At 30.7% G+C, this 17,744-nt stretch overlaps 2 protein-coding genes across 2 annotated transcripts in view; both read left to right on the top strand.

Annotated features, from left to right (window-relative positions):
• LOC100202870 (PAX3- and PAX7-binding protein 1) overlaps positions 1-4,934 on the top strand; it is a 59,902-nt gene extending 54,968 nt beyond the window's left edge. The window contains exons 10-11 of the mRNA XM_065792553.1: positions 4,113-4,264; positions 4,665-4,934. Coding sequence (XP_065648625.1) covers positions 4,113-4,264; positions 4,665-4,776 — 264 coding nt within the window. The 3' untranslated portion in view covers positions 4,777-4,934. The remainder of the gene's footprint in view (positions 1-4,112; positions 4,265-4,664) is intronic.
• A 490-nt stretch (positions 4,935-5,424) lies between these two features.
• LOC100192247 (frizzled-4) lies at positions 5,425-8,075 on the top strand. The gene has a single exon (XM_065792552.1). The coding sequence runs from the start codon at positions 6,282-6,284 to the stop codon at positions 7,986-7,988; it is 1,707 nt and encodes a 568-aa protein (XP_065648624.1). The 5' UTR covers positions 5,425-6,281; the 3' UTR covers positions 7,989-8,075.
• The last annotated feature ends 9,669 nt before the right edge of the window (positions 8,076-17,744 follow it).

The raw sequence follows: 17,744 nt of genomic DNA, 5'->3' as shown, positions 1-17,744 counted from the left end.
TTTTTGATGTGATGAAAAATAGCATAGAGTGACGCTGCAGTTTGACAATGGACAGATGAATATATTGAAAAAAAAACTTTCCAAATGTGTCAATGAAATCAAAAAATTGGAATGCTGAATCTTGTTCTGCCATTTAGTGAACTTGATCCATATTTTTTAGCAGTTTGTGACATTATTTGCCAGCAAATTGACTTCCATGATATGGTTCTTTCTGAATATGAAGTGCTGCTGGCCATTATTGTGCTTTTGACCAGACATCTTTTATTTTTCTGATTAAACAATTAACAATGCCAAGAAGCATGTTGGTTGGTTGGTGGGATGAGTTCCAAAATCAGTGGATTAGATGGTCCAGAAAAAATAGGCTCATGGACCATGTTTCCAAACCTTTTGACCTGTTTAATTATTTCCAAAAGCTTAGAAGGTTTCAAAAGGTTTTAAGAGGGAGCCAATTTGTATGACGAGATCCACAGTTTGAGAGATTTTTTGAGTCAATGTTGCACCATGTGCAAGGATGTATGCTTGCATAAGTCTGAAGTCCCAATAGAATGTTGAAGAATTTCATGTCAACAAGAAACAAGTCAGCATCAGCTTGAATTAATGACCGAATTTGCTTGATGTAGTTATAGTTTTCTGGAAGGTTCTCTGATAGACCAACCAGGATTTCTTAACACTGCTTTCTTAGGCATTTTTTTATGTAAGCAATTGCTTTCTGGGAAAGCCTGTGTTGGGCTGAACTTGAACCAGTTCTACAGTTGACATTTCAGGCACTTAATTTTCTTGAAACTAAATATTGTCCAATAATATTAAAAATGTTTTTTCCAGCAAAACATTACCAAAATGTGTTACTTTAAAATAATTGAAATAGTTTTTAAAAAAGTGTAACTTTTAGAGGTCATCTACCATTTAAATTTAAAATTGTGATCATTCCTTCATGTGTTGAATCCTTGTTTGCAATCAAATCTGATGCTATTTGTTCAGCTACATTAACATCTGTAGCATATAGCTTCAGATTTTCTCTTAAGGCATATAGCTTCAGATTTTCTTTAAGAGATAATCTGTAGCATATAGCTTCAGGTAGAATCTGTAGCATATAGCTTCAGATTTTCTCTTAAGGTTGTATCTTAAGAGAAAATCTGAAGTCTGACTGTATCAACCTTAGGAGAAAATAAAGTTGCAATGATGTGACAAGCCCTTGCCTAAAAGAGTTAGGCGGTCAGCACACTTCTTTTTTGTCCCTTCTTGTAAACTTTTACTGGTCTTCAATAGGTTCTTTTGATTTAGCTTTAAGTGTCCTATTTGACAAATCAAATAGGGCACTTAAGTTGGCTTGAGTTGTTGTAAGATACCTCATGCATTTTTTTATAGACAGCATGCAGAAAATTTTCTTATTACCATCATAAGATTTAGCTTGATTTGGGATTTTGAAATCTCTTTTGTTCACCTATTTTAATAATGCTAAAAAATTAATAATCAATATTTTGCAATGGTGGCTCTATATAAATAAAGCAAAATATATTATTGAATACTGTAAAAATGAAAAAATTTCAAATGTTGTATTTTTATTACAATGTGGATTTATTTCCAAAAACAAAAAGTCTTTTTTTTTTCTCAGTCATAATAGTTAGATTTAAATTTTACCATATTTGGTAACTAAAATGTATGTAGTTTTACCCTACATAAGTGGCTTTCTTGGGTCACAACCTTGGTATTGTACCTTGGTAATATCCAAAATAAGTAACTGTAGATCTAAATTAGATCATCTATACAGTATAAGTAATTGTATTTAAATACTAACAAATAAACCGAAATGATTACCAACATAATAATTTACCATAATGTATTAACATTACATTATGAAATAAATAAAAGGCTTGTTTTATTATATATTTAAACAATGCAGCTAAGTAAGTCTATTAACTATAAACTGCCTTTCATTGGTATTTAAAAAAAATCTTAATAACCAGGGAAAACAGGGACTAACTCTTTGCAAATCTGTCACAACTCTTTGACTATAAAGAACCTTAAATCACTGTGCTGTAAGTACATGGTGATGAAACCACTGCATTACTCGATTTATGAAAATTATCTTTAGCATAACAATATTTCTTTTTTGAACCAAAAAACTTGTTGAGTAGTTTTAGCTTATGACTATTCTTAGTCGATTTAACTTAAAATTTTGTTAACACACAAAATGTAAGAAAAGGTATAGTTTTGTTATGTAATTCTTTTATAGTTGGATTTATCAAAGTATAGTGTTTGTAAAACATCATTTAGACCATTGTTTTACAACAAATTATAATTATTTTTTTTTGTACAATTGTGTACATTTAATGACGCGCTATGCGTCATTAAATGGAAGCAAAGTTTTTTTAAGGGCTTTTTCAATTTTAATTTTTTAAAGATTTTTTTTGCTAAATTAGTTTAGTAGTTCCTAATTAAAAAAAGATTTTTTATATTTTTGCATTTTTTTTTTAAGTGGGGAAATTTCAGGATTAAAAAAAACATATTTTTGATAAATTTTTGAGTTGTTTATGATGAAAATCAAGCTTCTGCATTATACTTATATGAAAATATATATAGTAAATATATGTATTTCATATAAATATATACTTTACAATATATTAAAGCAATTAAAATCCAAGAAAAGACAAAAAAGTTTTTTTCCTTTTTTCTTGTTTAATTCAGTCCGCAAAGAATAATAGATTGAATAATGTTACTACAGATGCAGCAAGTTTTTTATTTGATACAAATTTTATCCAACATATCGAGTTTTAATAATTAAAAAAATATTCAGGCTACCTCTTTAGTTAGATGCTTCAATTGATTTTTACCGGTGTAAACTGTATTGAGAACTTAATGGTTTTTGGAACTATAACCTAATTTCTTTTTTTATTAGAAGTGCAACGTTGAGCGTCTTACTCTAGAAAATGTTTCCATTTTAAGGTGGTTTCATTTTAAGGTGGTTTCACTGGAAATAAAAGTTGTAAAATTAAAAGTTAGTCAATTTTGTATTTGATGGGACTAAAAAAAAAAGTTTTTGTTTTTGGTTATGATTCTAGTTCACACTCTACCTACTACGTCAGAAAATAATATTGCAAAATATTGAGTTAAGTTGATTAGCTACTCTCGAAAAATCATCTTTCAAAAAGTGAAAAAAAAATCAACCTTTTTGTGTGTTTTTTTTTAACAATATTGTCGTTTTTTAAAAAAAAGTTTAAATAAAACTTAGTTTTTAGAATTTTGTTTATTAAATCAAATTTATAAAACTGGTTTACGAATGAAATTAGGTTATTTTACTAAAATAGATTTATTTCCTGTAAAACCACCTTAAAGTTGCTATGCAACTGTTGTACGACATTTATAAAGCTATCGGAAAACAAGCTTTACTTGAGTGACGTTTATTAATTTTTCAAATTGAGTCAAGTAAATATTTCTTTTTATTTGTATATATTGATGTTTGTTTAAATGTTAAATTAAATAAAATCATGCCCGACTAAAAGTTTTGCCAAATGAGGTAAATAAAGTTTTGTCCGCTGAGGTAGATAAACTTACTTGTGTAAAGTTGTTTATTTAAATTGAGTTGAATTTTTAAATAATTTTGATTTAAAGATTCAATTTTATAGCTTCTTTTTTTTTTGTAATTAAATTTTAAATTATTTAATTATTTTAATTATTTTATAATTAAGATATTTTATGATTATATTGTATTATATAAGATTTTACATCGTAAACGTTTTTGCTCCAGATATAAAAAACGAAATACATTTTCATTAAAAGTAGAATAATGACAGTAGGAGCCATGGATTTAGGAATTTGGGTTTGAGAATATAAGTTAAATGGGTTTATAGAACCATGAAATCTTTTTGTTTCTAACTCCGAATTATAGCAAAAACTTTGAAAGCAAACTTGTAAATCTTGGTGTCAAGAAATCACGCGATTAAATTGATTTAAGATAATGTAAACTCGGCCTAAGGTAGTAAAAGTACTTTTGTTGTCATAAAATGTACTGTTCGACGATTTGAAATTTACAGATTTCAAATTTAATCAAATAAAACCTGACATTTTTTTATACTTATTATCGCTATTTGTCTAAACATTAATATGTCTTTTAGATTGTGAGTATTTTACCTAAAGAATGGTTTGAAAAATCAGACCAAATTATTCCCGGATTACAGAGTGTTTCAAGGTACCTCGTCTCGCTGTCTAATATTATTTATAAGTCGTCTCTTGGATACAATGACGAACAAGAAAAAAAACGATCTACGTAAGTGTGAAATAAATAGTTTTAATTCTCTATACGATTTTTTTATTTAAATGTAAATATATCGTGTTATAATCGAATGTAATCGTGATAAATGTAACAATATCGCGTTATAAGCGAATGTTGCCGTGTTAAATGTAAATATATCGTGTTAAAATCTCATCGAGTTAACAACATTTAAAACGAAATCAATATAAAAAGCCTAACATTGAATTTTATGCTTGTTTTTAAACAGCTTATTATTATTAGACATTTAAAAATAAGTTTTTTTATTAACAGCTAAGTATTTTTATTATAAAACACGTTCTAATAATAGCTTTATGATTCTTCTGATAACAAATTTATCTTGTTTTGAAAAGACTTAAGGTTGTCAAGTGATATAGATTTTTTTTTTCCTGTTTAGTATCCTTATAAAAAAAACAATCTCGATTCTTATGCATATTCAAGCTTTTGACGAAGCAAGGTTAGTTGCCAAAGAATTTAAAGATAAAGATACGAGAAATTCACCGTCGTGACCAAATATACGAGAAATTCACCATCATGACATAGAAGAAGTTCGCCACGGTGATTTAAGAAGGGATTTGATGTATAAAAACTTTTCTATTTCAAAAAACAACTGGATGAACAATATATAAAAGAAATATTTAAGTAAAAAATATAAATACATGTTTTATAATCGCTAATTTTCTATCCGTTGAAAATTAAGCCTGTGATATCTCAAAGAAAGCCGTGAAATTGCGCGCAGTGTTAGTAAAGTTTTGCAACAGCTAATTTGTGTCGGCTTTTTTATTCTTTTATTGTTTATTTAATTCGCTGTTAAATGCGCTTGTTTTTATTGAAAGTTTAGAATAAGAAACAATAAAAATAGATCATCTTGATCCATTTATATTTCCCCCAAAATAATTTTTTTTCACCTGCGTTTATTATTTATTATTATTAAGCCCATCTGGCGTTGCTTAATAAGCTAAACATTGCATCACCCCCGGCAATGAAATTTGTATTAACTCGATTTTAGTTTCTCGCAAAAAAAAAATTCACATTCTCAAACCTCAAGTTTAAATTAAAAGAAAAATTACCCTATTTTTAAAAATAAAAATCTTTTTTTAAAAAAAAAAGTTAACAAATGTTGCATAAATTAACATTGCTGCGCTAATTAATACTGATTGTGCTAATTCTTATCTATAAAAAAAGAGTTAACAGATTTAATCGTTTATAATTGCATAGCAAATAATTGGAGACTTGTTAATTAAATTTTTAGAGAAAAACGAACAAAGTTAATAATATTGGTTGAGTAAATAACGTTGTGTTCAGTTAACGCATTTTAAACTAATAATATTTTTTGTTCGGATTAAGATTTGTGGTGTTACAATGCTTAAATGAATAAGAAATTAAATACAAAAACTAAATATTGTACGAGACTACAGTTTGCAGATACTTTGACAAGTTGCAATTACGGAATTTTTATTTCAACGTCAAAGATGTATTTAGATGCAAATATTTGCGTGCATTCGGTTGTTTAAAATCTTATCCAAATTAGCAAAAATAAAGGATATTTTACATTAAAGTAAACAAAGCGCGAAAAAAAAAAATTCCACAACGGCAAAACAATGCGCGAATAAAAACAAAAATAAGGAAAGTTTTTAAAGCAATCAATAATTTGCTCACAGCACATAAGTAATTAATTGAGTTTTTTTGTTTGTTTTAACCCCCGTTAGAGTTGTTTTAAATCGTCAATCTTCGTCATTCTGAGCGATGGCAAACTGAATTATTACTAAAGATTATAACTGGATTAAGATAACACGTTTAAAAAATTCTTTTTGATGGTTTCTCACTATAAGTGAAAAAAATAACAGCTATTATATTTTCAGACTTCTTCAATAAGGTTTTGTGGTGGTTGTTGTTGTTTTAAAAGAAAATACGGTTCTTGAAGAAAATATTTGGAACTTAAGTGATTTTGTTAAGCATTTGTAATTTTAACAGAAATGAAATAAATTCAACAACAAAGAGATTTAACACAGACATGACGAGAATTTCAAATACTTTTGTACCATTATCTCTTTTATTGACTTATAATATTTGTTCCATTATAAAAATAGTATATGGAAATGGTGAATCTGAAAGCGAGTGGCACAACACGTGGAAATGTGTTCCGATACGTCTTGATTTTTGCAAAGATGTAGCGTATAATGAAACAATAAACATGGAAGGTGGTATTTTTAATCCATATACAGATAAAACAAATCAAGATGAAATAAAAAGTGAGTTATCTCATTTTAATCTATTGCTGAGGACGGGATGCTCTGTGCATTTGCGTTTGTTGCTATGTAGTGCTTATTTACCCTATTGCAGCCCAAAAGTTGAAAAACCTATTACTGCTTGTCGGCCTTTATGTGAGGAAGTAAAAAGAAAATGCTTAAAACACATGGACACGTTTGATTTTGGATGGCCTTCTAGTCTAGAATGCTCCAAGTTTCCAAAAAAGAACTCTATCGAATCTTTATGCCTTAATGGAGGTCTAACTTCTTTAAATGCAACAAAAGAAATTTCGGAAAAGTCCGCACTCTCGACAAAAAGCAAGTTTTCTAAAATAAATAAAAAAATATATACACTAAATTACAGTCCAACTTCCTCAAAGGAAATTATTAATCACATTCCTTGCAGTCTTGGTTATTCAAGAAACAGCGAGAATTACTTTTTTTCAAAAAAAACTAAAACCTGCGTATTAGATTGTTTTAAAAATGGTTTGTTTTCTTCGGAAGAAAAAGATAGTGTTGAAAAATGGATGTCTGCTTTGGCTAGTTGTTGTTGTTTAATATGCTCTGTTGCTCTGGTCGTTTCCTTGGTCGAATACAAACGAGTTTTATATCCAGAAAAAGCGGTTGTTTTTATCACAGTGTGCTTTGTTTTTTATTCAATCGGTCATATTATCCGAATTGTTTATACTCGAGAAAATATTAGTTGTGGCGAAGAAAATGGAAAAAAGTATATGCTTCATGATGGCTCCACAAACGTCGCGTGTTCGTCGATTTTTGTTTTATCTTACGGATTTTTTATGGCACAGAATATTTGGTGGGTTATACTGACGATCACATGGTTTTTAAATTCTGGCTTGAAATGGAAAAAGCAAACATTGACAAAAAATGTTAAATACTTTCATGTTGTTGCATGGGGTATTCCTTGCGCTAAAACGCTTGTGATACTAGTTTTACGAAAGATAGACGGAAACGAACTAACAGGAATGTGTTCAATTGGAAATCACCATGAAAGGCTATCGTCGCTGAGTGGTTTTATTTTGGGCCCTCTTTTTACTTATCTTCTTACGGAAACTATTTTTTTGCTTTTCGGAAAAATTGTTTCATTGAAGTTGTTATCTAGCAATTCGTTGGATAATTCCAAAACTTTTTTTTGTAAGCAAGAAAATAATTCAGTCGGCCTTTTAGCAGTTTCCCACGCTTTATTTTCTGCTTATATATTGTCTATGTACTTTTATGAGTACTTTAATAAGACACTGTGGCTAAATGATGTGTACTTAGAAAGACCGAACTTTTATTTGTTTCTTTTGAGAATTATTTTTGAGTTTATGATTGGAATAACTGCTGCCGCATGGCTTTTAATATTATATCTACCTGGATTTTGTAAGAAACTATTACGCAAAATTCGTTCTTCGAACCATCCATCGCCTTTACTTTCGAGATTTTCATCTCGACCTAATGAATCTTTTATTTAGGTTTTTTACATAGAATGTATTAATGCTAAAGATATTTTTAAATTTCTGTTTATTGTTTGCAAGAAACAAAAAACTAATGAAAACTTACAACAGGTAGTTTTTTTAAAACCATTATTTTATTTCTAAGACATAAATCTGTTTGATCACATCTTGACCTTTTTTATATATATCTAATATAAGTATTGAAAAAATGGCTACGTTCAAACAAAATCGCCCCCCAAAATGTTCCTTTTTACAAGGAGATATGCTATCTCGTTAGTTGATGTCTGCTTTTTGAATGCTTTCCGTCATTTTGTTAACTTTATAAAAATACTTCAAAATTCATCTAGTTTTAAAACAAACGATGGAAAACTTTAGTTTGACAAATATATAATGGAATGAACTTAGAATTTTTGTTTTTGCGACTTTTTAAAAATTCCCTCTTTATATAAGCGATAGAAACAGTAAAATTAGGCAATCTATAGGAAAAAAAAAAAATTTGTCAATCCTTGGTTACTGACATTTTAGATCTACGGGAAAAATATGATGTTGATATAAGCAATTGTCGTGAACAGGCATACGATAATGCAAGCAATATGTCGGGTAAATATTCTGGTTTACAAACACGTTTAAAAGAGCGGAGTGAATTTGCTTTTTATATCCCCTGGGCTGGACATTCTTTAAACTTATTAGGGCAGTACAGTGTCAGTGAGTGTATCAACTCTATCAAATATTTTGGCGTTCTACAGAGTTTGTATTTATTTTTTGTAGCTTCAACACACAGATGAGATTATTTGAAAGCAAAGCATGCTATACTCAAGCGCCTTTCAGATAAAAAATGGTCATGTAGGTCAGATGCTTCAAAAAGTTTATTAGAAAATTTTGATGGGATTGATGCAGCGTTATGTCTTATAGCTGATGATACAGAAGAAAAGTCTAATACTCGTCATGAAGCTGTGTGTTTGTGAAATAAGATCACTAAGCTATAGTTTGCATTCATGGTTGTACTTTGGCATCACATACTTATGAATTTTAATGAAGTTAGTAAATTTCTTCAAAAAGTTAAATTAGATTAGCATACAGCAAGCAGTAGGGGAGAGTGGGGAGAAGTGGGACAGCCTGAAATTTCTAACTAGGAGTGGTGCTTAAATACTGTTATTTAATATAAACAATTAAATTTCTTCTATTTAGTAGAAATTGCTTTGTTTCCATGCGTGTGCTAGAAGCCCTAATTTTGAAATGTACCTTAAAAAAGTGTTTACATTTGGGTGAAGTGGGGCAGAAAAAAGAAATATTTATGCCCCGCTTCTTTTGTCGCTATTTGATTATTTTGATTGGTGAAAGCTCTTGAAAATTTTTATGTCAATTGGGTGATTTTATGATTTTATCAGTTTCTATTTAATATTTTGTAATAAAATGTTGTTTTAAATTTATTTGTCCTACTTCTACTCACACTTGTCCCATTTTACCCCAATGGCACGGTTTCTCTAATAGCAAAAATTTATACACTTAATTCTAATTGGCTAGAAACCTAAAGGGGATTGAATCAGTGCCTAAAAAGAAGGTTTATTCGTAAAAACTTGTTTGGTTCAGTTTATATACCAAATAAAAAAGATGTTGCAATTACCCTTAAAAAAAATTTACATGTCTCACTTCTCCCCACTCTCTCCTATATTACTTTCACTAATTGACTTTGTAAAAAACTAACGAAACGACTTTACGAGATTTGAGAATGAATCGAAAAAATTTAGCTCGTATATTGAAAAAGACTATTTTGCTAAGAACAAAAGAAAAGTAATTAAAAAATTGAGCAACGGAGAAAATCAATTTGATACTTAAACATATCTGACAAGTTTCGAGTGAATAGATTTTTTGTCACTATTGATAAACTTGTGACACAATTAACTATAAGAAGTGATGGTTACAGTCACATAAATAGGTTACACATGTTACAGCCACATAAATAGGTTATTTGAATTTCTGTCAAAGCTGTTAACTATTAACATCATGGAATTGCGCAAAAAATTTGTAGAAGTGTACTCAAAGGATTTAGAAGATAGTCTCATTTTTGAAATAAAACAATTTGTATCATTATTAAAGTTGCTATCTCCAGGTTTTTTTTCTCATAAAAAAGATAAATCTGAAACTAAAAAAACATTGATTCTTCTGCATGTTTTAAATTGGGTTGTTGAAACCGATATTATTGATGTATTTCCAAATGTTTATATATAGTGATTGGTGACAAATTTATGTGTTTTTGTGCTATTTGGGGTAAAAGCAATTGGTGACAAATTTATATATTTTTGTGCTATTTGGGGTAAAAGCATGAAACTTGGCCTACGTGTTGATTATATTGAAATAATCATTTTAAGACTCAGACTCACTTCCAAAATAACTCCATCTGTCTCCATGCTAACCGGATCATGTCCTTTGCGAAAAAAAAAATCCTTAAAAAGGTCACTTATGCATCAATCAAAAACTCATTAAAAACGCAGCAAAAAATACAAAAACTTAATAAGTTAAAAAATAAGTCGGTGACGAGAGGTAGGGGGTCGTCCAAAAAATACGTACGCTCAAAGAGTGGGGGGGAGGTCTTCCAAAAGCGTACGAAAGCGTATGGGGGGGGGGGAGGAGGAGGTTCAATTTAAAAGTACGTACTTCGATTTTCTAATTTATCACAATTAACCAGCTAATCAATAGAAAAGTTACATTCTGACTAAAGATTCTAGTTTGCCAAATTAAAATGATGTATGGTATATGGAGTAGAAGGTATAGTTTTCCTCTATGCACACACATGTATGGGCGCCCTCAGAATTTTTTAATGTTCCAGATAGGACACTTTCACACATCGTGCAAACTCCTAACTTAAGTTTGTTTATACCTATGCCAAATTAGGAGGCCTTGCAAAATATCGGGATGGCGGAGGCCTGTGAACAAAAGCCCTAAAACGCTTACTCTCCTCTGCCCATACGTGAGGGCATTAATGTAGAAAAATTTTCAACTTTACCATCTAAAACTAAATTTAAATTTATTAACAGATTTTAATTTTTGTAGAAAAATATTGCAAATTACAAAAGTTATGACCATGCAAATATTCCGACCCCCAAAATAAGAAGGGTGTAAATTTTGCATGGTCATAACTTTTTTGTAATTTACAATATTTTTCTACAAAAATTAAAATCTGTCGATAAATTTAAATTTAGTTTTAGATAGTAAAGTTTTGCTACATATTTATCTCACGTTTGGGCAGGGAAGGAGGGGGGGCAACCGTTTTAGGGCTTTTTGTTCCCAGGCCTCCACCATCCTAATTTTTTGCAAGGCCACCTCATTTGGTATATAAACAAACTTAAGTTTGCACGATGTGTGAAAGTGTTCTATCTGGAACATCAAAAAATCCTGCGGGGGCCCATGCACACATGCAACCCCTTATATACTAGCCATGAGTAAGACCAACTTTTTGAATCGACAAAAAACAAGTTTTAGCAGGGCTGTGGTTGATGGGTTTTTACTTACTAAAGAGGGGTGCCTGAAAAAAACGTCCGCCTTAAGTATAGTTTATTTATATTTGATTCGTTATTAAAACAAAGAAAAAGGTTTATATGAATTTCTCCGTGAACCGAACCTGGATCTCCTTTTTTTTTTTTAAATAAACTTTTTTATTGAGAAAAAAAAGTTGAGGGGGGGGGGGGTATTTGAGAAACGTACTTTTTAAGGGGAGGGGGTGGGGTGGGGGAGTGGGAACATAAAAGTACGCATGGCAACAGGGGGGAGGGGGAGGGTCAAATTTCAAAATTTTTGGCGTACGTACTTTATGGACGACCCCTAGGGCTTTAAAAACCTAAAAATCAAGGGGAAAAGCGTAATATTTTTGTACCAAATTGTATTTTTCAATTATAATTAGCTGTTCTTATGACTTGATTTAACCTTAATAAAAATTAAAAAAAAGTTATAAATAATACTAAAATATTTAATTTTAATACTTAATAAATAGTTATAAACACAGAGTTATAGATCAAAAGTTTTCCCCTTAAAATTTTAAATAAACTTTAAAACCCGTTATATTTAAGTCTTTTGGTAAATTACGAATTTAACGCTCACAATCACCGCCATATTTGCAAAGTGCGGTACATGGAAGTAATGCTTTTACACATTTACAAAGACCTCTACAACCTTTCTCTATTTTGCAGCCACATCGTATAAGTTCACTACACAATTTTGGAAGCTTCCGGAATTGTCGTTCAAACAATTTCGTAAATATTGTCTTCCATATTCCAACCCCACTCACATCGATTAGGCAATGATGGATTCTTTCACAATGGTTGTGTCCAGCAGTACGAAGCCTGGTAAACAGCTCTAGAGATATTCAATTGCAACGCGTCTTGCGCAGGGGGTATGGTGTCTGGTAAACTTACTTTTTTTGAAAGTAAGTCTTTTCTGCATTCATTTACACTACTGTAAGAACTTGTAGGGTCATATAGTAGCACAAAAAATCTTTCAATTAAGTGGAAAATACTAATGACATCTTCCTTTTAGGGACAATTGGAAATTGATTGCAAGGCGTTAGCGAGATCTTCAAATTTTCCCCAAGTTTTCTAGGAAAGCTATTTCCTTTTTCCAGCAAAAAATGAAACTTGATTGCAACCTGTTATTGCGTGAAATAAAGGTAAATGTTTCTGTTTTGGACCAAGACATTTTACAAGATCGTGCAGTGAAATGTTGCGTTGGTTTTCGCCCGCACTAAACCATATCCATAATTATTCTAAATGTAGCTTATGAAAAAGTCCTTAACCTAAAATTAGAAAACTATGATCATGTGATTTTTAATAAAAATTATTTTTGATAAAAATTATTAACATGAAATATTTTCTAACTTAAAAATAATCTAAAGTACAAATAATAAGTTTTACCAACAACAACAACATCAGGATTTACAGCTCTAATGATGGCATTTTTGAGTCCACTATTTATAGCAGCATCATATGTGTGAAGAAATATACAAGTGTCTGCTTCTTCATGTATGCAAGGCTCAAGATTAGATTTGTTTATATTTTGGTTTGATACCACTGAGTCCTCGTAGGTCACAGCAATCAATTCATCTGTTTGGAGACAAAATACTTGGACTGAAAGGAACTTAAATAATTAGTTTTTGTTCTAATCGACGCCAAGAAATGACTGCCAATAACTTGGAATCTTTGATTCAGGCAACACACGACGACAAATTCGTTGACCTCTTTTGACTCTTGCTGATTCTTTAAGGCTGCTCTATGTGTTAACGTCCCAAAAAATATCAACTCTTGCATACGATTGTAACTGTTTCAAAATGTATTTCTGGAATATCTTGGTTGATTAATCTTCAAAAGTTGCACAATTCTTGGGTGTTAAAATATTTACAACTACTCTCCATCAATAACCAAACATTCAACTATGGGTTTATCTTAAAGTGCGCAGTGTGAATCGTTGAAACAAGTTAAAAGATCTAATTTAACGGGTGGTTACTAAAAATCCGGACAAAGTTTCCTGGGCAATTACGCCCATAGTTTTTATGGTAGAGATTGAATAAAACTATTATTAAAAAGAGTTTTTAGTTATTTATTTATTTTAATTAAGTTTGTCTTGATCCAGTCTGTTTCTTCGGATTCGGCCAACTCTAACACGAGTTGACCCAAAAAGTGAAAATACAAAGTTAAGGTCAATTTTTTTCAGGCTGGTTTGTAGTTGCTTCACGTCTTTTGCTTGTTAGTTACTCTCATACACTTTGCCTTTTAAAATAGCCCAAAAGTCTTCTATTGGACGACACTCCGGTACGGCTTGGCGGATTTTCAACTTTTTTGATAAAATTGATGTTATGAGTCTCATTACAGTAGGTCACGGTTTTGACATAATGCGATGACGCCAGGACCGACCAAAATATATAATTACCATCGGCATAATGAGCGTTGATGAACGGCAGTAATCTTCTCTTTATACAATTAATTTCATAGATGGCTTTATTGACTGCAAGACCGCTGGGGACAAAAAATGGCTTTGAAATACCTTTGTCAGAAGCGGCTAGCCAGACAAGCACCTTGGGTTCAAACTTGCAAATTTTGCAATATTTAACACTTGGTGGAGTCCTGTCTCTGTTGCTAGAGTAGTAGGTGCTTTTTTCATTAATTGTTGAGTGTGACAGCGTAAAGTAAGACTCGTCGTCAAGGATGACCAATTTTCCTTTAAAATCGCGATAAAGACGATCAATGCAGGTTTTGATTCGCTCATTCTGGTTCTCTTGTCGATGAGGTATACCCTGTTTTGTATAACTTTTGATGTCAGTGTACTTGGCAAGAGTTTTAATAATATGTGAATGACTGCATCCATTTTTTCGACCTTGCCTCATCGAAACTCGGTCACTGTGTTCAAATATGGTTTTCAGGCGCTTGATACCCTTAGGGGTCATGATTCTGACCACACGACCACTTCCTTGCACTCTTTTGTGCCCAGATTTATTCTCAACACGTTTGATTATATCATAAATAGTGCTTCTTGGAATTTTTTCAGCATTGAAGTGAGCTACTGTGAACTTTTTACCTTGCAATTTATTATTCAAATAGAACTCGTAAATCCGTTTTCTTACCTCTTCTTGCTTGGCCATCATTATTTTCTTAACTATTATTAATTATTAAAAAACAAGTAAATTAACTTAAAGAGAATTAAATAAGCTTTAAAATGGATATAAGCATGAAAAAAAAAGGTTTAGCTTGTGACATTTAAAATTCAGTTAGTCCGGATTTTTAGTAACCACCCGTTATTTCCACTGCGTAACAATATATCTTTTAAAAAAGACGGTGGAAAAGTGTGGTTTTCATGGGCAAAAAACTCGTTAAGGTTGCTATCTCAGATCTGGCAGGAAATGTACAGTTGCAAAAACAATTGGCAATTTTTTTGAGCACAGATATTTGAGATTGATCTTTTAACTTCCTTTTTGTATTGACGTAAATAAAAAGTGGTAGCTTATTTTGTTTTATTAGATCGAAGATAGACTTCTAACACTCCTTTATTCTGGTTTGAAAAAAATGGTTGAATACTTTTTCTCCGAAATTCTCAATTGAATTTACAGTATTTACCACTTCTTTGTCTTTAATATTATGGGTATAAAACACCAGAAGATCTAGGGTTTCTTCTTTAAATGAATTACCCAATTTATAAAAATTACATCAACTAAATTCGTAACTTGAGACGCAAACCAATTATGATGACTTTTATTTTGCTCATGATGTTTGAAACTTTTCACAAAATCAAAATCTCCACAAAATCATCTTCATCATTTTCTGCGTAAGGTAGATTTGATTCAGATTCATTTACGCATCGAGCTAACTCAGGTCCACAAATTATCCAGCAGAGAAGTTCTTGGGAATCTTCCGTCAATTCGATTGCACCTTAATAAAGTTTGAAATTTTTTATTTTTAATGGATGAGTGTTTCACTTATACATAAGAAAAGATTATTACCAAAACAATTTGAATTAATTTCATATTTTCAGATAAGCTTCTTAAATGGACATTTTACTGTTATCGTTATAAAAAACCTCCAGCTCCTTTGACGCATATGTCATTTTGCTCATGTGCATGGTCTAACCTTATTGAAGAATATTTTTACTTTGTTTTGTTTACAACAAACATGCCTTTCTGAAATAGTTATGCAATTTCTGGATTTATTTCTTCCAGTTGAATCAATTCTGCTAAATGTACGGATAACTGCGCGAGTAATGGTCTATTGCGAAAAACCAAGGTAGCGGTTGTCGAATGCACTGCCTAAACAAATCAAAATTTCCAGTCTTTATTGATCGCACAAAAGCTAATATAACCAGCTTAAATCTGAGTGTTATTGACCAAAATCTAAATTGAGGATAAACCTGTTCACAATCATCAATAGGTTTTTCCCATCTTTCATTTCGAATCACGTAGTCTTGATAAGCCTGTTTCATCAAAATATGAAGAGCAGTAGCAGTTACCTATTACGGAATTATTTTTTTTTACTTAAAGCGTTTATAACTCAAAATTTTCTGAACAATGATGTTTAGTAATTATTTGTATATCACAAAATCAAACTCATCTTTCCTAAAAATGAAAAAATAGACTTTAAAATTTATCTGATACACACTCCTTGTTTTTGATACATGTGATTCAATAAGGTATGACTCAGTTTTCCTAGCTGATAAAATCTCTGCTTTAATTAAAGCAGAACACCACACAAAATCTTTCCACCATCAATCAATCTCCAATTGTTTTAAGCGTCACCATTTCAATATGAAGTGGCCCCATCATAATGACAAAATCTTTGTCTCCGTAATATTTTTTCCGATTCCACTGAATCAGATTAGCCAAGGAATACAATCGCTGGTCAAAAGTAATGACAAGTGTTTGACCTTTATTTAAAGAAATCAACATCTGTCTTGATCACATCCATTCCATGCTTGATCAAGACAGCAGATTTAAAAGATTTGCGGAATAATGGGAGCAACGCCGAATGACCAATTACTTTGACAGCATTAATCTGTGATGCATTAAATGTTGACCAATTATGTTGGAGGTGTTTTCAATTTTTCTCTCAATAGTGGTACATTTTCAACGTGGTACGACCAGCTGAAATAAAATAAAAATTGTTTATATATATCTTTGATTATATAAATAAACATATAATAAGCATAAGATGATGCGCAAGTAAGTCTTACGTTTTTTCCAAGTTCCTGAAAGAAGTTGTTAAACAGACGTTGGAATAGTTCTCCATTTCGGGTTTTTCATTAAAATTCAAAACTGTTCGAATCTTAGTCTATGAATCAGAAAGGTTTGACAACTGTTTTTTTTTTTCAGAAAACTATAAAGTAGAAATTTCAAACCTGATACAATTTTCTCCGATTTTCGATGTTGGAATAAAGATATTCCTGTTCCGTGAAAAGAGTCTTCAGCAGTTGTGGATCTTGGCTTGTTGTCTATATTATCCATAGCAGCAGTTGTAAAAACGTTAGGATACAAGCGTGGTGGGCAAACCAGTTTATTTTCTGTTTATCAACAAGTGTCTTTTTGTGGTTTTCGTATAAATCATTATGCTTACATAATTACCTATAGGACTTTCTCAAGATTCTTGTCTTTTTTAAATCTTGGTTTTTTGTTGATTTTGACAAACACCTTTCATACTATTGAGAATTATAAATTGACTGAATTCGGAATTTTGTATGTATACAAAAGAATTTTGTGACAAATTAAAGCAAAAAAATCACGCAAATCACCTACTACCAGCCCCATGAGATTGATAGAACAATTAAATTAAAAAGGAAAATCTCCTTTGGTATTCTAAACGTGTAATTTAGAATTATTCAATTTTTTAATAATTTCAGGGGAAAAGAACTATGGGCTTGAGTGTCTTATCAAACTGTTTTTTTTATAAGAAAAAATTAAAAAAAAATTTATTTTATATTTCAAATAAATAAAAATCAAAATTTTGTACTTTGTCATTTAAAAAAAATAACTGTAATTGTTTTTTACACGCAATACTTTATACTTATTTTGCCCCCTGAATTTATAGCATTTTTAAGGGCTCTAACTTGTTATGAGTTAATTTTTTCTATATTGTATTTTTACATTTTTTGCTTCATTTTTATTGAGCTTTTGTCTGGTCTATAAGTTATTAGATTTAAAAAAATAAAATTTTATTGCTATGGACAGGTTCCACGGAGACCATCTATGGTTATTTTGAAAGTAGGTCTGAGTCTTAAAACAAATGTTTTAACCTTATCAACAAGTCT

This window comes from Hydra vulgaris, chromosome 03 (genome assembly GCF_038396675.1).
Source record: "Hydra vulgaris chromosome 03, alternate assembly HydraT2T_AEP".
Classification (NCBI taxonomy): domain Eukaryota; kingdom Metazoa; phylum Cnidaria; class Hydrozoa; order Anthoathecata; family Hydridae; genus Hydra; species Hydra vulgaris.
This window is presented reverse-complemented; position numbering and strand designations above follow the sequence as displayed.

What these genes read in the sequence shown, in the direction of transcription:
- LOC100192247 (XM_065792552.1), top strand. Translation starts at nt 6,282, where the DNA reads ATGACGAGAATTTCAAATACTTTTGTACCATTATCTCTTTTATTGACT.